Source organism: Neolamprologus multifasciatus, chromosome 1, assembly GCF_963576455.1.
Source record: "Neolamprologus multifasciatus chromosome 1, fNeoMul1.2, whole genome shotgun sequence".
In the NCBI taxonomy this organism is placed as follows: Eukaryota; Metazoa; Chordata; class Actinopteri; order Cichliformes; family Cichlidae; genus Neolamprologus; species Neolamprologus multifasciatus.
Genome location: NC_140439.1, coordinates 5,227,016 through 5,244,266, shown reverse-complemented (window position 1 = coordinate 5,244,266; position 17,251 = coordinate 5,227,016). Strand labels below are relative to the sequence as shown.

Here is a 17,251-nt window from a genome sequence, read left to right as displayed (position 1 = left end):
TGAAACCCTGAACTGAAAGCTTAATTCTACAATAAAAAGATAAACATATATTATAGTGGGGCTATTAGACAGAAAAAGGAGTGAGCAAGCTGATGAATAAACTACTTTGAGAACCTACGGCTATCCAGTCATTAAGTGATGACGTGACGAATCCTACTTCCGGGCCTAAAGTAGTCTGCGTTTAATATGGCTTTTGTGTTGTTAACATGTTTAATGTTTTGTATTTTCTTCTATTTAATCTCAAAAAGCTCCTAAAACAGTCAGTGATCACTGTTGACCTCCCTCGGCTTTTATTACCGCTAATCATTTATTTAAGCTCAGTTTTTAAAACCTTAGGATGTAACTACAGCCCAGCCCATGCAGCAGTATATGAATGACTAACCTCGTATTGTGGATGGATTATCTCAGTTGTTCTCCTGGCTGAAGTTTGGTCCTTTTACAGCATCCTGCCATGCAATTACATTTGTTCCTGACCACCGAGAACACTCACGTTAGCTTTTATTGAGTGGAAAAAAAGTTAGCTTGTTTATATTATGCTAACATAGCTGTGTCGCTAGCGGTCACGTAGCACATCATTATATACCAGCTAGCCAAACTTCAGTAACCCTACAAACATCACTGCTGTTTAGTTTTCTGTCTTCATTTATGTTGGAAGTGATAACAGAGCTGTACGTTTGAATTTGTTTCCAAAACCCCACAGTCAGGACATGCTATATTGTATTTAAATAGAAGCTAGCGAGCTAACTTCCTGCTAAATGTCATAAATTCCGTTTTCATGGATGCCTGGATGTTAAACTCAATTGTTACACCTGGTAGAGCAGAACGCTGATCATTTTATTAAAGATGAAAGACTTTAGACAGTTTTTCAACTCTCAGTAATGCCATAGTGATCGTTTGATATATGGAGCTGCAGCGGAGTTTAGGCCCAGACACGGCTAGTGACGTCAGACTTAACGACCGGATTGTGTGATGACTTAGTCACTGGGTAACAGCCAGTGTTGTGGGCTTTCAGATGGTTCAGGTGGATATCCATAGAGCTGACATGACTGAATAGTAAAGCCACTATTGCATGTTAGTAACTTTTGCCTGTTCTCACATGTAGTTTTTCCTCATTTTATGGTCATGGTCTTTCTATGCTTCACTTTTTCTCCTGCAGATATATTTACTCTTTCCTTTTATTTAGAATAGCTTCAACATAGAGTTTGAAGAAAAGTAGCTCCACTAATGTTTGTGGATAAGGCTGAAATTCACACTCATTGAGAAAGTGATTACTTTGCACCAAGTCAGGAACATGATCATGTGACATACTAGAAAGTTGGTTTGGTGTCCTGTTAACTTTAGGTCTGCCTGAGCCAATAGAGTGCTCCACTAAATGCACACTTTAATATCTCATTCATTTGTTTATTACTATTTTCAGCGTGACTGAGGTGACTTTCTTCTTAACTCTGCTCTATGGTAAAATAAGCACCAGCACTAGTATTCCCACTAGTGGGAAGTGATAATGTTTTTCAGTAATTTGTTGATGTTATTAATGCACTGTCAATGTGTGTTATTAATTATAACCATAATAATTTAAACAAAATCCCAGTTTTGCCATTAAACCTGGACATAATTTCCCTTGATAGAAGCTAAATTGGTTGAAGAATATAGTTTGCTCTCCCTTGAATCATGTTACCATGCCTACAGTAAAAGTGTTTTGGTTTTTTTTGGCAGACTTCTTATGTAAATGATTCTTTTGCATTGCATGGTGTTTTTTTAATCCTTTTAAGATTTTAAGACTAACTACAAATTCCCATAATGGAGCTGTGCAAGTCACATCATTGTCACACAATTGAGCATGGTGACTTTTAGCTCAGCTCTCAGACCTCCCTCCCATCACTCGTGACAGAAATCACATCAAGCAGGCTGGAGGGGGGCTAAACCTTGATTGGGACTGGTTGAGACGTTGATTACATTGAGCTAATATCGTTCTCATCTCCATTGAGCTGCAGCAGGGGGGATGAGTTGACAAGCGTAAATCATTGTTAAGGCTGCATAATGGAGAGGAGATGTTAACAAATAGGTCAAGTTGAGAACTGTGAAAGAAAGCAAACACACTCTGTTCTTCTGCAGAAGGCAAAAGCAGAGGTGGAGGTCTGTGATCAGTACCATGTGTACATCATGAAACTTGGTGGAAAGGTAGAGCATGGATAATGAGAGAGCTTGGGGTGGCTGTAGCTCAGGTGGCAGAGCGGATCAGCCACTAACCAGAAGGTCAGTGGTTCAATCCCAGGCTGCTCCAGTCTGCATGCCAAATATCCTTGGGCAAGATACTAACCCCATGTTGCTCTCCGATGCATCCATCGGAGTGTGAATGTGTATGAATGTTAGATACTTAGCACTTAAGATTAGAAGTGCTTGTGTGAATGGGTGTGATTGGGTGAATGAATTAGCTGTATAAAGCGCTTTGAGTGCTCGGGCAGAGTAGAAAAGCGCTATATAAGAACCAGTCCATTTACCATTTACCATGCTTTCAAATATTCTCATTATATGACTCCATGATAACTGAACCAGTAGCTCCAGTCATTGATAAAGACGGTGGTCAAAAGCTCTGTGATCATGATATGAGGTGGTGACACAATCTCTGTCCCAATCATTACATACACCTGCATGCATATGTTGGGTACTTCATGAGGATCATTTTTTGCTAAATAAGGATGAATGACAAGCAAAACTTTCTAGCATGGATATTGAACTACTGGACAAAAGGAGAACCCTGTGAATGTAACGTATGTTTAATGCATCTATTATTGCTCCTTCACCTACTTCATGCTGATGCTGTTCTGGAGCCATTTCCATCTTATGAGAGTTGTGGGTTTGAATCCCAACTGCATCCAGTAAGGGTCCCTAGGACCCACCATACTAACAATGAGCGAGAGATAGTAAAATCAAGCCATACCGGCTCGGAAGTCACCTGCATTAACCAATCAAGTGGTAAGAGGTGGCATAGCCGGTTTCCAAGACCTAGCAGGGCAGCAGTGATCAGTGAGATGCTTGGCTACAAGTTAAACAGCAACAAGGAGCACTACCTTCCATGGAGAAGGAGACTAGAGGTAGCATGGAGGAGGTTAGCCAACAGAAGGAAGTTAGCTGCAGAAAGGTGAGATGAAGAAGGTGCCTAAGAAGTACAGCAAGATGTCCATACCTGAGGCTTGGAAACTGCCAAGCAAAGAAACACGGCCTTGGCAAGCTGCTTAAAGAGGTATACCAGAGAAATAGAGGACAGGAGAATAAATCGCTGTTCTCGACAGAACCATCCAAGGTCTACTCTTAGTGGAACAGCACCACCAAGGCTAGGCTAACTCCATCTCAAGCCTACAACAGGAAGAACTTATGGCAGAAGGATGCAACACATAACGCCAACGCTCAGTGGCTGGTGGACCTTAGAGCTGACCACTGAAACGTCCCTGAACAGGAATTAGTATGAATACCATAGGGGCAAAACACCAGCTACTGGTAGACAGAACAGTCATCTAAGACTGTAAGACCAGGCCCACCAGACTGTGCACTGTCTGGACTGATAACTTGCCCCACACCTGGATCCTGGAATGCCTAACTATACAAGATCAACAGGACCCTAACAGCCTTCTTCAGGAACTCAGTGTGGATGTGGCCTACAACACTAGAGGCCAACTTCAAGCCCATAGCACAAGTCACCATCAAGTGCAGGATCTACCAAGGATCTACCCACTACTATTATGCATAGGCCTGAACCCCCTCAGTGAGATCACTGTCAAGACTGGCTACAGATACTGACTACAGAATGGAGCACTAATGAAGCACATGGATGATATCAAGTTGTATGTCAGGCATGAATGATACACGGATCCACACCACCAGGATCTACAGCAGTGGCATCGGGATGTTGTTCAGATTGAAGAAGTGTAATCAGATGGTAACAAAGAGAGGGAGGTAGTACAGAACTGAGCACATCGAACTACCAGAAAGCAACATTGCAGACATCGAGCACAGCTAGAAGTACCTGGGGATCCCACAGGCAAATGGGAACCCCAACCGCTCCACCATTTGACCTTAGAACTGAAGAAGCTTCTCGGATGAAGGTGAAACGTCTTCAAGCAACTTAAAGAAGTCCAGACGCTTTTCTTTGCAAGCTCCTTAGAAAATGTGTACTGTAGTGACATTGTGGACAGTTTCCCTCATTTTGGGAACAGAACATACGTCCGTACTCGTGTAGAGTTTCCTTCTTGTTCCTGCACCCTGCAGGACTGATTTCAGATCCAGACGTAAATTATGTCCATTTTTGCACATACAACTCTGACAATTTAGAAGCTATTTTCTCTCCTTCTCCTCTGCATTACTGATTTAAACTATTGTGTGAAATCCATTTGTTTTTCTTTTACAACAATCTTCTTCTATAGTGCAACTTCCACTTTCTGGATTGCCAACCCTAATAACAACCTCATCAACTGTGCTGCTGCAGGCTCGGAGGTGAGTTGTCACTTTCTCATCTCTCAACCCATCCCCACCCCTCCTATATCCCCTGTTTCTCCAGGTGGAGCTCTTTCTCATTACCACATTGCCAGGTCAGATTAATGGCTGTATACTTCTATTACCGTCTGGAACAAGCAGACAACAGACGACCTGACATACTTTCACTATGATAGAGTGCCAATTATGATCATACTTTGAGGATTTCACCAGGATCCATTAGGAAGAAGTATCAATTATCCTCACCACTTTTCTCATTTACACACTTGTAAAGAACAATAGCAAAGCAGAGGCTGACATGCAAAGTGCAAATTCTGTGGTTATGTTTATGTACAGGAGTCTGCACAGATAGTTTTTGTTTTACAGATAAAGTAGTTACTGTAAACTGAAACATGTTATCCTAACAGCTCTGTTTGTAACTACATGTCTATTTGTGTGTAAACCCTCAGGAAACAGGCTTCTGGTTCATTTTCCACCATGTGCCCACAGGCCCCTCAGAGGGGTTATACTCCCCTGGATATACAGAGCACACACCTATGGGCCAGTTCACCAACAACAGAGCCCATTCCAACTTCAGGGTGAGTCTGAGGATGAACTGCTGTGGGGAGATAAAGAATGCTGTGATGAGGAATTTGACTAAACAATGAATAAAAAGTTGGAATTTGTCTCCATTTGTTCAACACATTAAGTAATCAGTTAGTTACTGTTGGAAAGAGCAAGCATGAAGTGAGCTAACGAAAAGAAGTTCAGTCTTGGAGATAAGGTTGAAGTTACTGGGTACTGGCAAAGTCTTTTCTTTCCATGACCATGTAAACTGTGCCTCTATCACAACAACTTCCACAAATCTGGGAAAGGCTATAAAAGGATTCTTAAAGACGTGTTCATCAGTCTACAATAAGATGATAACTAATATTAAAAAAGGGGAAAGTAGAAACCAACTGTGTGTCACGGCTGGGGCAGCAGTCGTGTGGTGTTGTGAAGGAGGACCAAAGTTGCAGACGACAGCGGTGATGCGAGTGAGTTTATTTACAGTGAGCGACAATGAACAGAAGTGAGGACAAAATTAAGCGATAACCTAAACTGGGGGAAACTAGAGAACAACCCTGAAATCATACAAACATGGGAAAATGTCGGGAAAAGAGACACGGAAATACACAGAGTTACACAGACAGACCGACACCAACTATACACACACACACAAGGTAATCAGGTAATGACACACAGGAGGGAAGCACAGCTGACACAGTGATAACAGACACAGACCTTTAAAGACAAACTCAGGGACACAAACAAAGCACCAGGAGAACGACACAGGAAATAAAGCTAGAACTGGAAACCCTGAGAATTCAATTCAATTCAATTCAATTCAGTTTTATTTATATAGCGCCAAATCACAACAAAAGTCGCCTCAAGGAGCTTCATAGATACAGAGGAAAAACCCAACAATCATATGACCCCCTATGAGCAGTACTTTGGCGACAGTGGGAAGGAAAAACTCCCTTTTAACAGGAAGAAACCTCCAGCAGAACCAGGCTCAGGGAGGGGCGGGGCCATCTGCTGTGATTGGTTGGTGTGAGAGAAGGAAGACAGGATAAAGACATGCTGTGGAAGAGAGACAGAGATTAATAACAGATATGATTCAATGCAGAGAGGTCTGTTAACACATAGTGAGTGAGAAAGGTGACTGGAAAGGAAAAACTCAATGCATCATGGGAATCCCCCGGCAGCCTACGTCTATTGCAGCATAACTAAGGGAGGATTCAGGGTCAACTGGTCCAGCCCTAACTATATGCTTTAGCAAAAAGGAAAGTTTGAAGCCTAATCTTAAAAATAGAGATAGTGTCTGTCTCCTGAATCCAAACTGGAAGCTGGTTCCACAGAAGAGGGGCCTGAAAACTGAAGAATGAAAAGAATGAAACCTACATGCTAATAAAGATAACCATGAAGATATTAAACATCAGATAATAATAATAAACATAATGCCAAACACAAAACACTGGGTCAACGACCGAGCACCATGACACTGATTTCAGCTGTCCACTATTATGTACTTAAATGGCTCACTTCACAATCCAAATACAGTTTGGCAAATACTATGGCCTCGCCCATCCAGATAATTGAAATGAGGTGTTCTTCATTTGACTCATTTGGTGTTTGATTATCAAAGCAGAGCCAATAGCTCTCATTGGTTTCACAATGACAATCAATAGAGAAACAAACGAATAAGTGATATCGATAATGGAATCAATTCGCATCCCTTATCATACATGGATTTTGTTTTTGCCTGACAAGTATACTGAAAGTTGAATCTAGCAAACAACACATCAGCTTTTTTGTTAGACCTCTCTCAGTAATTTACACTAAGCGTGAAAACACTGTAGTTCATTCGTTTGTTCCGAGTTGTTTAGGGTAGCTAATTATGGTCAAACACACAGCAGGTCATCAGGAAGTTGGCAGTTTGATCCCGAGCTGCTTTAGTCTGCGTGCCAAATATCTTTGGGCAAGATACTAACCCCATGGTGCGATCGTGGCTCAAGAGTTGGGAGTTTGCCTTGTAATCAGAAGGTTGCCGGTTCGAGCCCCGGCTTGGACAGTCTCGGTCGTTGTGTCCGTGGGCAAGACACTTCACCCGTTGCCTACTGGTGGTGGTCAGAGGGGCCGATGGCGCCAGTGTCCGGCAGCCTCGCCTCTGTCAGTGCGCCCCAGGGCGGCTGTGGCTACACTGTAGCTGCCATCACCAGTGTGTGAATGTGTGGATGACTGGTTGTGTAAAGCGCTTTGGGGTCCTTAGGGACTAGAAAAGCGCTATACAAATACAGACCATTTACCATTTTCCCCCCAACCAGTTTCAGTAGATGACCTCCCTGATAATGGCTTTGTTGGAGGTCTCTTCTTGTTGACCTCTAGCTGACCTCTGTTGGTCTCTAGCACTGTGACCTCACATCAAGGAGATGCATCAATCGGAGTACAAATGTGTGTAAATGTTAGATAGTAAGCATAGAAAAAAGTGCTTGTATGAATGGGAAGTGCTTTGAGTAGAAAACCACCATATAAGAGCCAATTTATGAAAAATGTTTTCTTACTTAAGACTCCACTATGGTAAAAAAACAAACAATGACAAACTCCCACTCAAGGACGGCAGTCACCTCTGAATCAACCCTGTGACACATGCACAGGCTTATTTTATTCGGTGTTTCAAAGTAAAAGCGGAGAAGAGCTTTGGGCTTAGGACTTATACCTACCCTAGCTTTAACAGTGTTTTGTGGGCCTACTTGATGTAACGTTTTATGTGGTGAATAATAAAGAACATCAGACTAAAGAAAGAAAATTGCTGATCCTATAAAAATGTCAGCTTCATTTTTTTCTACTCCTCCATCCTCCTGCCTGTGACCCAGAAAGCAAAAGTCTCAGTAAGCCGTGCTGAATGATTCAGTTCAGGACAGACGAGAGTCCCAGAGAAATGATAGTTGACGGAGATTTCCCTCCTTTCCTTTGCACAAGTATTTTTAATTGTCATATAGTGTATAGTTAACTTTGCAATATCTTCTTTCACTTGTCATTTACAAGAGCGTGTAGAACATTTCAAAGAACACAGATAATATCACAGATAATGCTAAATTCACAGCTCACCAAACATGAACACTTAATGTTAAAACTCAGATAATGTTTGAGTTTGCCTGCAATTTGTTAGCTAACACTGCCGTCATCATCAGATGACCTGTCCTCCCTTAAATGGTGGAATTGGATTGGATCCATTTTTCCACAAAGCGAAGATAATGATGATTATACAGTGGTCCCCACTTCAATTCAGTTTTATCTACACAGCATTAAATCACAACATCTGGTTGTGATTTGATGCTGGGCTGGTTATCGGATAATTTCTTGCTCCTAAATCCTGATAAGACAGAGTTGATGGTCATTGGGCCACACAAATTTCAGCACTTGTCCCAAAATTTCATCTTGAGAATTGATGGCAGAGTCATAAATTGTAGGGACAAGGTAAAAAAAACTTGGGTGTGTGGTTTGACATGGTGCTCTCTTTCGAGTCTCATGTAAAAAAGATCACAAAGACCGTGTTTATCATTTGAGGAACATCAGCCAGAATCAGACAAGTTTTGACAAGCGACACTGCAGAGGTTCTCGTCCATGCATTTGATTATTGTAATGCTCTTCTTTCTGGGCTACCAAAGAAAAGTTTTAGAGGTCTACAGATGGTGCAAAATGCAGCTGCTCGCATTTTAACAAGAACTGGGAAATTTGAGCAGATTACCCCTGTTCTGAGATCTCTGCATTGGCTACCTTGTCAGGTTCGAGCAGATTTTAAGGTCCTGCTGCTCACCTACAAGGCTTTAAACGGACTGGCACCTTCATACCTCTCCGACCTTTTACATCTTTACGTTCCATCTCGTGCTCTCCGATCTCAGGACTCTGACCTTCTAAAGGTTCATAGAGCCAGAACGAAGACAACTGGAGAGCTTTTTCTTTTCGTGCCCGTTTCTGTGGAACAACCTCCCTCAAGATATTCAGCAGGCTGCTCTGTGGAGGTTTTTAAAACTAAGCTGAAGACACATTTGTTCACCTTATCTTACAAGTCTTAATTCTGTGGCTTTAAATTTTTACTGTTTTTAACTTGTATTGTGTCTTTTACCTGTATTGCTATGTATCGCTTTTATTATTATTATTTTTTTAATCTTTTTAGTTTCAAATAGTTGTACAGCACTTTGTTTGAAAGCGCTTTATAAATAAAGTTATTATTATTATTATAATTATTATTAACATCAGTTGCCTCGAGGCACTTTACATTGTAAGGTAGACCCTACAATAATACATACAGAGAAAACCCAACAATCATATGACCCCCTATGAGCAGCACTTTGGCGACAGTGGGAAGGAAAAACTCCCTTTTAACAGGAAGAAACCTCCAGCAGAACCAGGCTCAGGGAGGGGCGGGGCCATCTGCAGCGACCGGTAACTTAGTCACAGTAATAGTGTGAACACGCTTTTGTGCAAGAACTGAGAAATGGTGAAACTGTTAGAAAAAAGAGAGATAGTTGGAAAAAGTCAAGACAACAGAAACGGAGGAAAGCCAAATGAGGGGAATGAGATTGGTGGTGAGATATGACCGAGTTTGGACTGACCTGTGGCTCCTAACACAGCACAGCTGGAGCAGAGATTTATGAGGCACCACTGACAAGGGAAGCGTTGTTGTTATTGCCTTACTTTCTCAAGCCCTACAGTGATTTCCTTCCTATTCCATCTCACTCTCTTGTTCCCTTCTGCACTTTTAATTTGGATCATCCTAACAGGAGCATAAATCATGTGAGGTCGGTGTGAGAGAAAAGGTTGTTTCAACAGCAACACAGTGGCAGTGTCTTTGTTTAGAAGCAGCACACTGCCATTAGATACTTTTATTATTGTGATACGTTTTATTTTATTTAAGAAAATGCTACAGAAGGCTGGATTAGAAATTGGGAAGCATGTCGGGTTATTCTTTGCTTGATTTAGGAAAGTTTCAATAAATATTTCTAATCAGATGATTGGATTTAAAGCTTCGTTAAGTGAGATGTGGGAACATTTCATGCAGTGTATTTATCCTTTATTTAAATGTTTCCCAGTTCTCTGTAACTGTATTTTCTCATAATTTTACTTGCCTCCTAAATCTATGGTGATGGATTTCAAAATCTGTAGCTCTTCTCAGGCTTTAGGGGCATGACTGTGATGATGACTGGTCTTATATTAGCAGAGACAGATGCATGCCAACCAAAAGCAAGTCTCAACTGTGTTAACAGTAGGGATGCAACGATACCAATTTTTTCAAACCGATACGATACCGATACTTGGATCTGAGTACTTGCCGATACAGAGTACAAAAAACGATACTTCTACCACACACACACACAAATACAATGAATTGGAAGACAGGTTTTAATTTATTCTCTGCCGATAACAAATAAAATCTTAATAAAAATGACCACAAAAAAATTTCAAGTGAAAAATAAGCACTTCTGTTAAATTATTGCAGAGTCTCCACATTGTAATTTTACAAAATATCACTGAACTATTGGCACTGTCTCGAGCTTTCAGAATAATAAATAAACACTTCTGTTTGGAATAAAATAAATACAAATTAGGTTTGAGAATAAAATAAATGTTTAAATTATTGCAGTGTCTATATTGTAAACAAACAAACAAAAATAATTATTATTAAATAAATAATATATAAAAATTATAAAATAAAATAAAAATATAAAATAAATAATAAATAAAATAATAATTGCCCCCCTAGTGGCCAATCTAAAAAACTACAACAGAAATGACAAGCCACCCTCTGATTAATGAAATAAGTTAGTATCGGTTCATGGTATCGGTTAACTTTTACGAGTATGAGTACACACACATTTTACAGTATCGGCCCCGATACCTGATACCAGTATCGGTATCGGTGCATCCCTATTTAACAGTGTAATGTTACACATTGAATCAGTCAGCTGAGGCTTCACCTTGAAATTTGATAAACTAGTGTTATAAAACAGCAGGAATTATAAATAACACCTTGCTTCACCTAAAGGCCTGTTACCTTTTTCAGTCCAATAGAAACCTTTGTCACTGTTTGAGATAATATGACACTCAAACCCCGGGTCTCACTTCATCCCTATTTTATTCCTGTATGTAATGTCTAAAACAATTTTAAAGTAAAATTGATTTCATTTATTTATTGATTGATTTTTATCTCTGTGCCCCTCACATGTATGTACCCAATTTGCTGCTGCTCACTAAATTTATACGATGTCATGGTAAGGTAAACAGAGTTTATGAAGAGTAGTCTAGTGACACTGGTGACACTGGTATACGAGTGGCTTGATTAACAGGAAGAGATGTTTTATTATATTTTAGACACGTTGGAGTGTATAAAAACATGGATGTAGTCAGTGGCATGTTGAGGAGCTGAGACGTATCATCCTGATGCTAACAAACCTGTGTAACTAAGGAGTAAGTAAGCTAAGAAAGGAGTTAAAAAGGAAAAAGGAAACAAGTACACAAACATGGGCAAAACTCAGCACACAGCTACAGGCTACAGCTGCCTGTCAGCCACAGCAGGCACACTTCTAAGTCAAGACTGATTACAAAGAGTTGTCACTTACTATGCAGTTGCTATCCTCAAGCACGACCTCAACAAGTTTGAGGTCTTCCACTGTTTGCATCAGATTATCAGAGTGTCCCTCCTTGACCATCTTATCAACAGCACAAAACGTAGTCAATGTCACCAGCAACCCTCGATGGAAGCAACGACTGCAATCTGGTTTGGCCACGTCTGTTGCATGAGCAACCATCGCCTCCGGCATCGACTTCTGCTGCATCGCCTCTCCGCCCGCTGAAGAATCAAGCATGACGCACCCAAGAAGACTTAGATCAAGCAAATTGATGACGATCTTAAAAAACGACATCTAACCCTGGAGCAAGCAAAGGTCAAGGCCAGAGATCGCAAGGCCGGGAAGTGGATCGTTGACCAAGATGGAAACCCTACGGCACCCAACGTATTCGCTTCGTGGACGACCTCCCCTGTCGACTGTCAGCTAGGGACAAACGAAGAAAAGAAAAGATGCAGTTGAAATGAAAGACTAAAGTGTTTTTTGTAGCATGCTATAAAATATTTTAACTCTACTATAAAGTCGAGCGTTTTAACGAAAACCCAAATGTTGCAGAACCTGCAGTTCCTTGAGGTTAGAAAGGGAATCCCTATAGACTATAACCCTATAGACTCCCTTTTAGATCCAACTGCAGGTCTTTGGAACATTTGGGTTTTCACTGCCACCTGACATCTACGGTTATTAAATGCCACGGAAAGTAATGCAGGTCAAGTTAAGGGTCAGCTTTTTAAAAGACCTATGGAATATGTTGGGGCCAAAAGAGTTTACAGAGTTTTCACTAAAAGGGATTATACGAGCTAGCAGCTGTTGCTGGTTTACTGCGAATTACAACCTGATGCTGGGCTGCTCAACATGTGTCTGGAAAAGGGTGCAAAAGAGAAGTCTTCTGCTACTGAGCCTGAGTTATTGCTCGAAGAAGCCAATAAAAATGTTTCATAACATTCATGCATTTCTCCTGCAACGAAGGGAGGGAAACAGGACGGAGGTAGAGGTTTCAACCCAAAATTCATTCGCTGAATAAATATTGTACCTTCAGTTGGAAACTTGTTGACAGTATATTTTTATTTATTATACTTTTGACATTTTTCCAAATAATGACAAGTTACATGCAAAATTAACCACAAACCATTTGTTTAATCAGCGCTAAACAATTAATTTACCCAGGGACCAATAAGACGAACTCAATTCTTCTCAATATTAATTTGATCTCTTTATAAACTGCTACTGGGAAGAGTCGATATTACAATTATGCAAAATGTGAAATAGGTGTAGTACCAGCATTTTATCACTGTTTAATCAATATTTCTAAAACAGTTTTTGCAATATTTTAAAGATGTAGAACTGTTATACTAAGTGCTTTTTTACTTGTAGTTTAATTACATCTGCAGTTCTTTTTCACTGAGAGAAATCTGGTCTGTTTTGGGTTTGAACAAGCAGATTAAAGTCACGTTCATCTGAGGTGGAAATGCATGAGACAGTGGACATTGTCACTGAGACAGGATCTGCACCTGGATTTGTTAAACTTCCTCCCTGAGAATGCCTGTTCGCTTATAAAGGTAGCTCCAAAGAGAGCCAACATCTTCACGTCTGCTCATGTGTGGAAACTTCTCCCCTTTGAGAGACAAATAAAAATCCAACCGTAACATCGACTTAAAGTTCTGCTGGTACCTCTTTTGTATAAAGAGGAGTAACCGTGCTGCTCTGGTCCATGACTAAGTAGGAAAACGTGAAAATTGTCCTCGTTGTTTTTAAACTGAAGCTCCAGATTTCCCATAATGTCCACGTCCATCTTGGTTCACCTGGAGAGGGCCGTTTTCAAATCCTTCATTTTTTCAAGGCGTGTTAGAGCACCACCAAATACTCTTTGATAAACTAAACCAGTGAATGGCTTATTGGTTTTTGTAATGTTGTGGGAAAGCTGGTCTTGACTGCTCTATCACTGGATGTGTTAACTTGTGAAAAAGCTCCTTTGCTAGCAAAAGTTCAAGTCTATTCCTGCTCTGCATCAGTGCAGTCAGTGCATCTTGGATTTCTTTGTGTTTCGTCTCATAATGGTGATAATCTTTGAATAATCCTTGAACACAGTGATCTGCTCTCCAAGCACACGGCTTTACCTCTCACATAAATAAAGTCCATGTCTTTTTAAAAATTCTACATTTTTCTTACAGAGCAAACAAACTCACAATTTCTATTGTCTTTTTATTTCAGGCTGGAATGATCCTTGATAATGGAGTTAAGACGACCGAGGCAAACAACAAGGACAAGAGACCCTTCCTGTCTCTGATAGGAGCCAGGTCAGACCCTGTATGAGAAATCACATCCCACCCAGTGTGATTCAGTGTGATGAGTTTAGTCTGTAATGATGACATTTCCTGTGAGCACTGGGCGTGCTCTTTTTCATATTGTCAGTGCACAGGCCAATTAAATGGGCAGAAAAACTTTTTACTGGAGAAAGAAAGTGTAGATCTGTCAGTGCAATGGTTTTTGTGTTATTAATCATTAATAAGATACAGATGCTGTCAAGTAATAAAAGATACTAGTCGCACACATATGGCTATCTGGTAAAAATAAATAAATAAAATTAAAAATTATTAATTAAAGACTGGTTTGATCCCAGTCTGCTCCAGTCTGCATGCCAAATGCCTTGGGCAAGATACTAACCCCATGTTGCTCTCCGATGAATGCGTGTGATTATTGGACAGGAAGCACTTAGAAAAAAGTGCTTGTGTAAATGGGTGAATGTACAAGTTGTGTAACGCAGCGGTCCCCAACCCCCGGGCCTTGGACCGGTACCGGTCCGTGAGTCGTTTGGTACCGGGCCGCGAGAGTTGAGGCTCAGGTGTGAAATGTATAGTTTTCAGGGTTTTTATCGGTTTTCAGTGTTATTTTGTTATCGTTTTTATCGTTTACTCTGTTTTCCTGGGTCTTTTCACGTGTGTTATGAATAAATCTTCTTTTTTTTGTACCGGTACTAGTTTTGTTTTGTTGTATTTATCCGCGACACCTTAAAGGCCGGTCCATGAAAATATTGTTGGGCATAAACCGGTCCGTGGCGCAAAAAAGGTTGGAGACCGCTGCTGTAAAGTGCTTTGAGTGCTCAGATAGAAAAGCACTATATAAGAACCAGTCCGTTTGCTACTTACAATCCCATTTGTTGAACTGCTCTTTTACTGTGGATTAAAATGCCACTTATGTGCCAAATGATAGTTTAAATTACCCAGCATTCTTGGAGTCCATAGGTGGGGTTCTCGAGGTTGCTCCACCTGGAGACTCATGTGGGATGGCTCATCCATCACTGGGGTCTGTCACATAGAGATCTTGGACAGCGCCTCTGGATTGGCAGACTGGGGTGGTGGTTTCCATGTTTAAGAAGTAGGACCGGAGAGTGTGCTCCAACTGTAGGAGGATCACACTCCTCATCCTCCCCGGAAAGTCTTCGCCAAGGTGCTAGAAATAAGACTCTAGTTGAAGCTTGGATGCAGGAGGAACAATACACTTTTCATCCTGGTCATGAAACACTGGACCAGCTCTTTATCTTCTCAAGAATATTTGATGGTGGGTGGGAGTAGCCTAACTGGTCTACATGTGATTTGTGGACTTGGATATTTGACCACATCCCTCTGGGTATTTTGTGTGAGGGGCTTTGGGAGTATGGGGTATCTGGGCTGTTGCTATGAGCGTTCAGTCCTTGAACAAGCATTGCGAGAGCTTGGTCCACATCGATAGCAATAAGCTGACTAATTCCCAGTGGGTGTTGACCATGCCGGGACTGCCCTTTGTCAGCGATTCTGAACATAATTTTTAGGATTGTTTCGATTCAGTGATGACAGATGGTGTAGTCAAGTGGCAGAAGGCTTCCACTTTGGTGGTCTCAGACTGTTGTCTCAGCTTTTTGCGGATGATGTGGTTCTGCTGGTTTCACCAGGTGGAGGCCTCCAGCTCACATTAGAGTGGTGGTGGAGCCATGCTCCTTAGCCGGAAACGGCTGGAGCGCCCACGTCAGGAACAAGTTGCTGCCCCAAGTGGAGGAGTTTAAGTGTCTCAGTGTCTTGTTCACAAGTGCGGAGACGGCGAGCAGACGGACGGATTGGTGCTGCAGCTGCAGTGATGCGGGCGCTGCACTGGTCTGTCATGGTGAAGAGAGAGCTGAGTATTTAAACGAAGCTCTGGATTTACCAGATCGATGTCCCTACCCTCACCTATGGTCACGAGCTACTCCTCCACATCGATGCATCTTGGGCGCCTCCTGAGTTCGGTCTTCTGGGCATGTCCCACCAGGAGGAGGCCCCAGGGCAGACCCAGGACACGTTGGAGAAACTATACTTCTCAACTGGCCTGGGAATACCTCAGTGTTCCCCCGGATAAGATGTTGGAGGTGGCTAGGGAGAGGGACGTCTGGGCTTCAATGCTGTGGCTGCTGCCCAAGCAACCTGGCCCCAGATAAGCAGAAGAAAATGGATGGATGGATGAATGACCATTTAAAAAGTTACAACATTACAGTTTATATAAGTTGCTCCTTTGCAGCCTTGAAAAATATTGTTAAATATTAGCACTGTATGTCCTTCTGTTGTTTAGGTATGGCCCCCATCAGGATTCTGACCCGTTCAAACCCAGAGTCCCAGCTCTCATCCATCACTTCGTTGCCTATAAGAACCAGGACCATGGAGCTTGGCTGAGAGGAGGGGATGTGTGGTTAGATGACTGCCAGTGAGTGATGCACACACTGAGCGATTTTACTTATTTTACTTGTTACCCAAGTAAAATAAACTAGTGAATAAGTAAAGTTTATCAACTTCTAGTGCGAGTGAATGTCACTGAAAAGGATGCATGTGAAACAAAGCAAGTGTTTTTCTGCACGTTCAGTGACAGTGAAAGAAGAGAAATTCATCCCATCTAACAATAACTTGCTATCTGCTTTAGTCTCTTAGTGTGTGTGTGTGTGTGTGGATGTGTGTGTGTGTGTGTGTGTGCGTGTGTGTGTGTGTGTGTGTGTGTGTGCATGTTTGTGTGTGTGTGTGTGCATGTTTGTGTGTGTGTGCATGTTTGTGTGTGTGTGTGGATGTGTGTGTGTGTATCCATGGGAACATCACATTGTTTCTGTGTTTCTGTGCCTCTAATGATAATATTCCTTTTTTCGGTAGATTTGCTGATAATGGCATTGGCCTCACTTTAGCAAGGTAAGACTCCCCCTTTATTAAATCATGTTAGAAAAAAGGGCTGTTGCATGCGTTTATTGTTCTCCTGCTCACTTTCTCTCTCTGCCTAATTGGAAAATGCCTTATATGGAGTCTCCTTAGGATCCTGTTAGAAAAGCAGTGCTCTGATGCAGAGTGAAAAGTAGCTTAGGAGCCCCCCCCCCCCCCCCCCCCCCCCCCCCCCTCCACAAAGGACAAAAACATTTTCTTTGAGCATGCAATTTATTGAAAACAACTTAAGATGTGAAAACCACCACCTTAGTACCATTCACAGAGATTTGGGGAATGGCTGCAATCACAGCACTGTATGATGGTGAAAGATGTATCGTTAGGCCCCTAACTGGACGCTACGTCCAGATGAACAGAATCAGCTTTTTGGGGAGACTTAAATAAAACCTAAAAAGAAACTCAAAACTCCAT

At 41.6% G+C, this 17,251-nt stretch overlaps 1 protein-coding gene across 5 annotated transcripts in view; it reads left to right on the top strand.

Moving 5' to 3' along the window:
* Positions 1-17,251, top strand: part of cemip (cell migration inducing hyaluronidase 1) — a 193,816-nt gene that overhangs the window by 148,684 nt on the left and 27,881 nt on the right. For all 5 annotated transcript variants that reach the window (XM_085165079.1, XM_085165070.1, XM_085165060.1 and 2 more), the window contains exons 15-19: positions 4,419-4,488; positions 4,938-5,066; positions 13,845-13,930; positions 16,212-16,343; positions 16,778-16,813. In XM_085165079.1, coding sequence (XP_085021205.1) covers positions 4,419-4,488; positions 4,938-5,066; positions 13,845-13,930; positions 16,212-16,343; positions 16,778-16,813 — 453 coding nt within the window. The remainder of the gene's footprint in view (positions 1-4,418; positions 4,489-4,937; positions 5,067-13,844; positions 13,931-16,211; positions 16,344-16,777; positions 16,814-17,251) is intronic.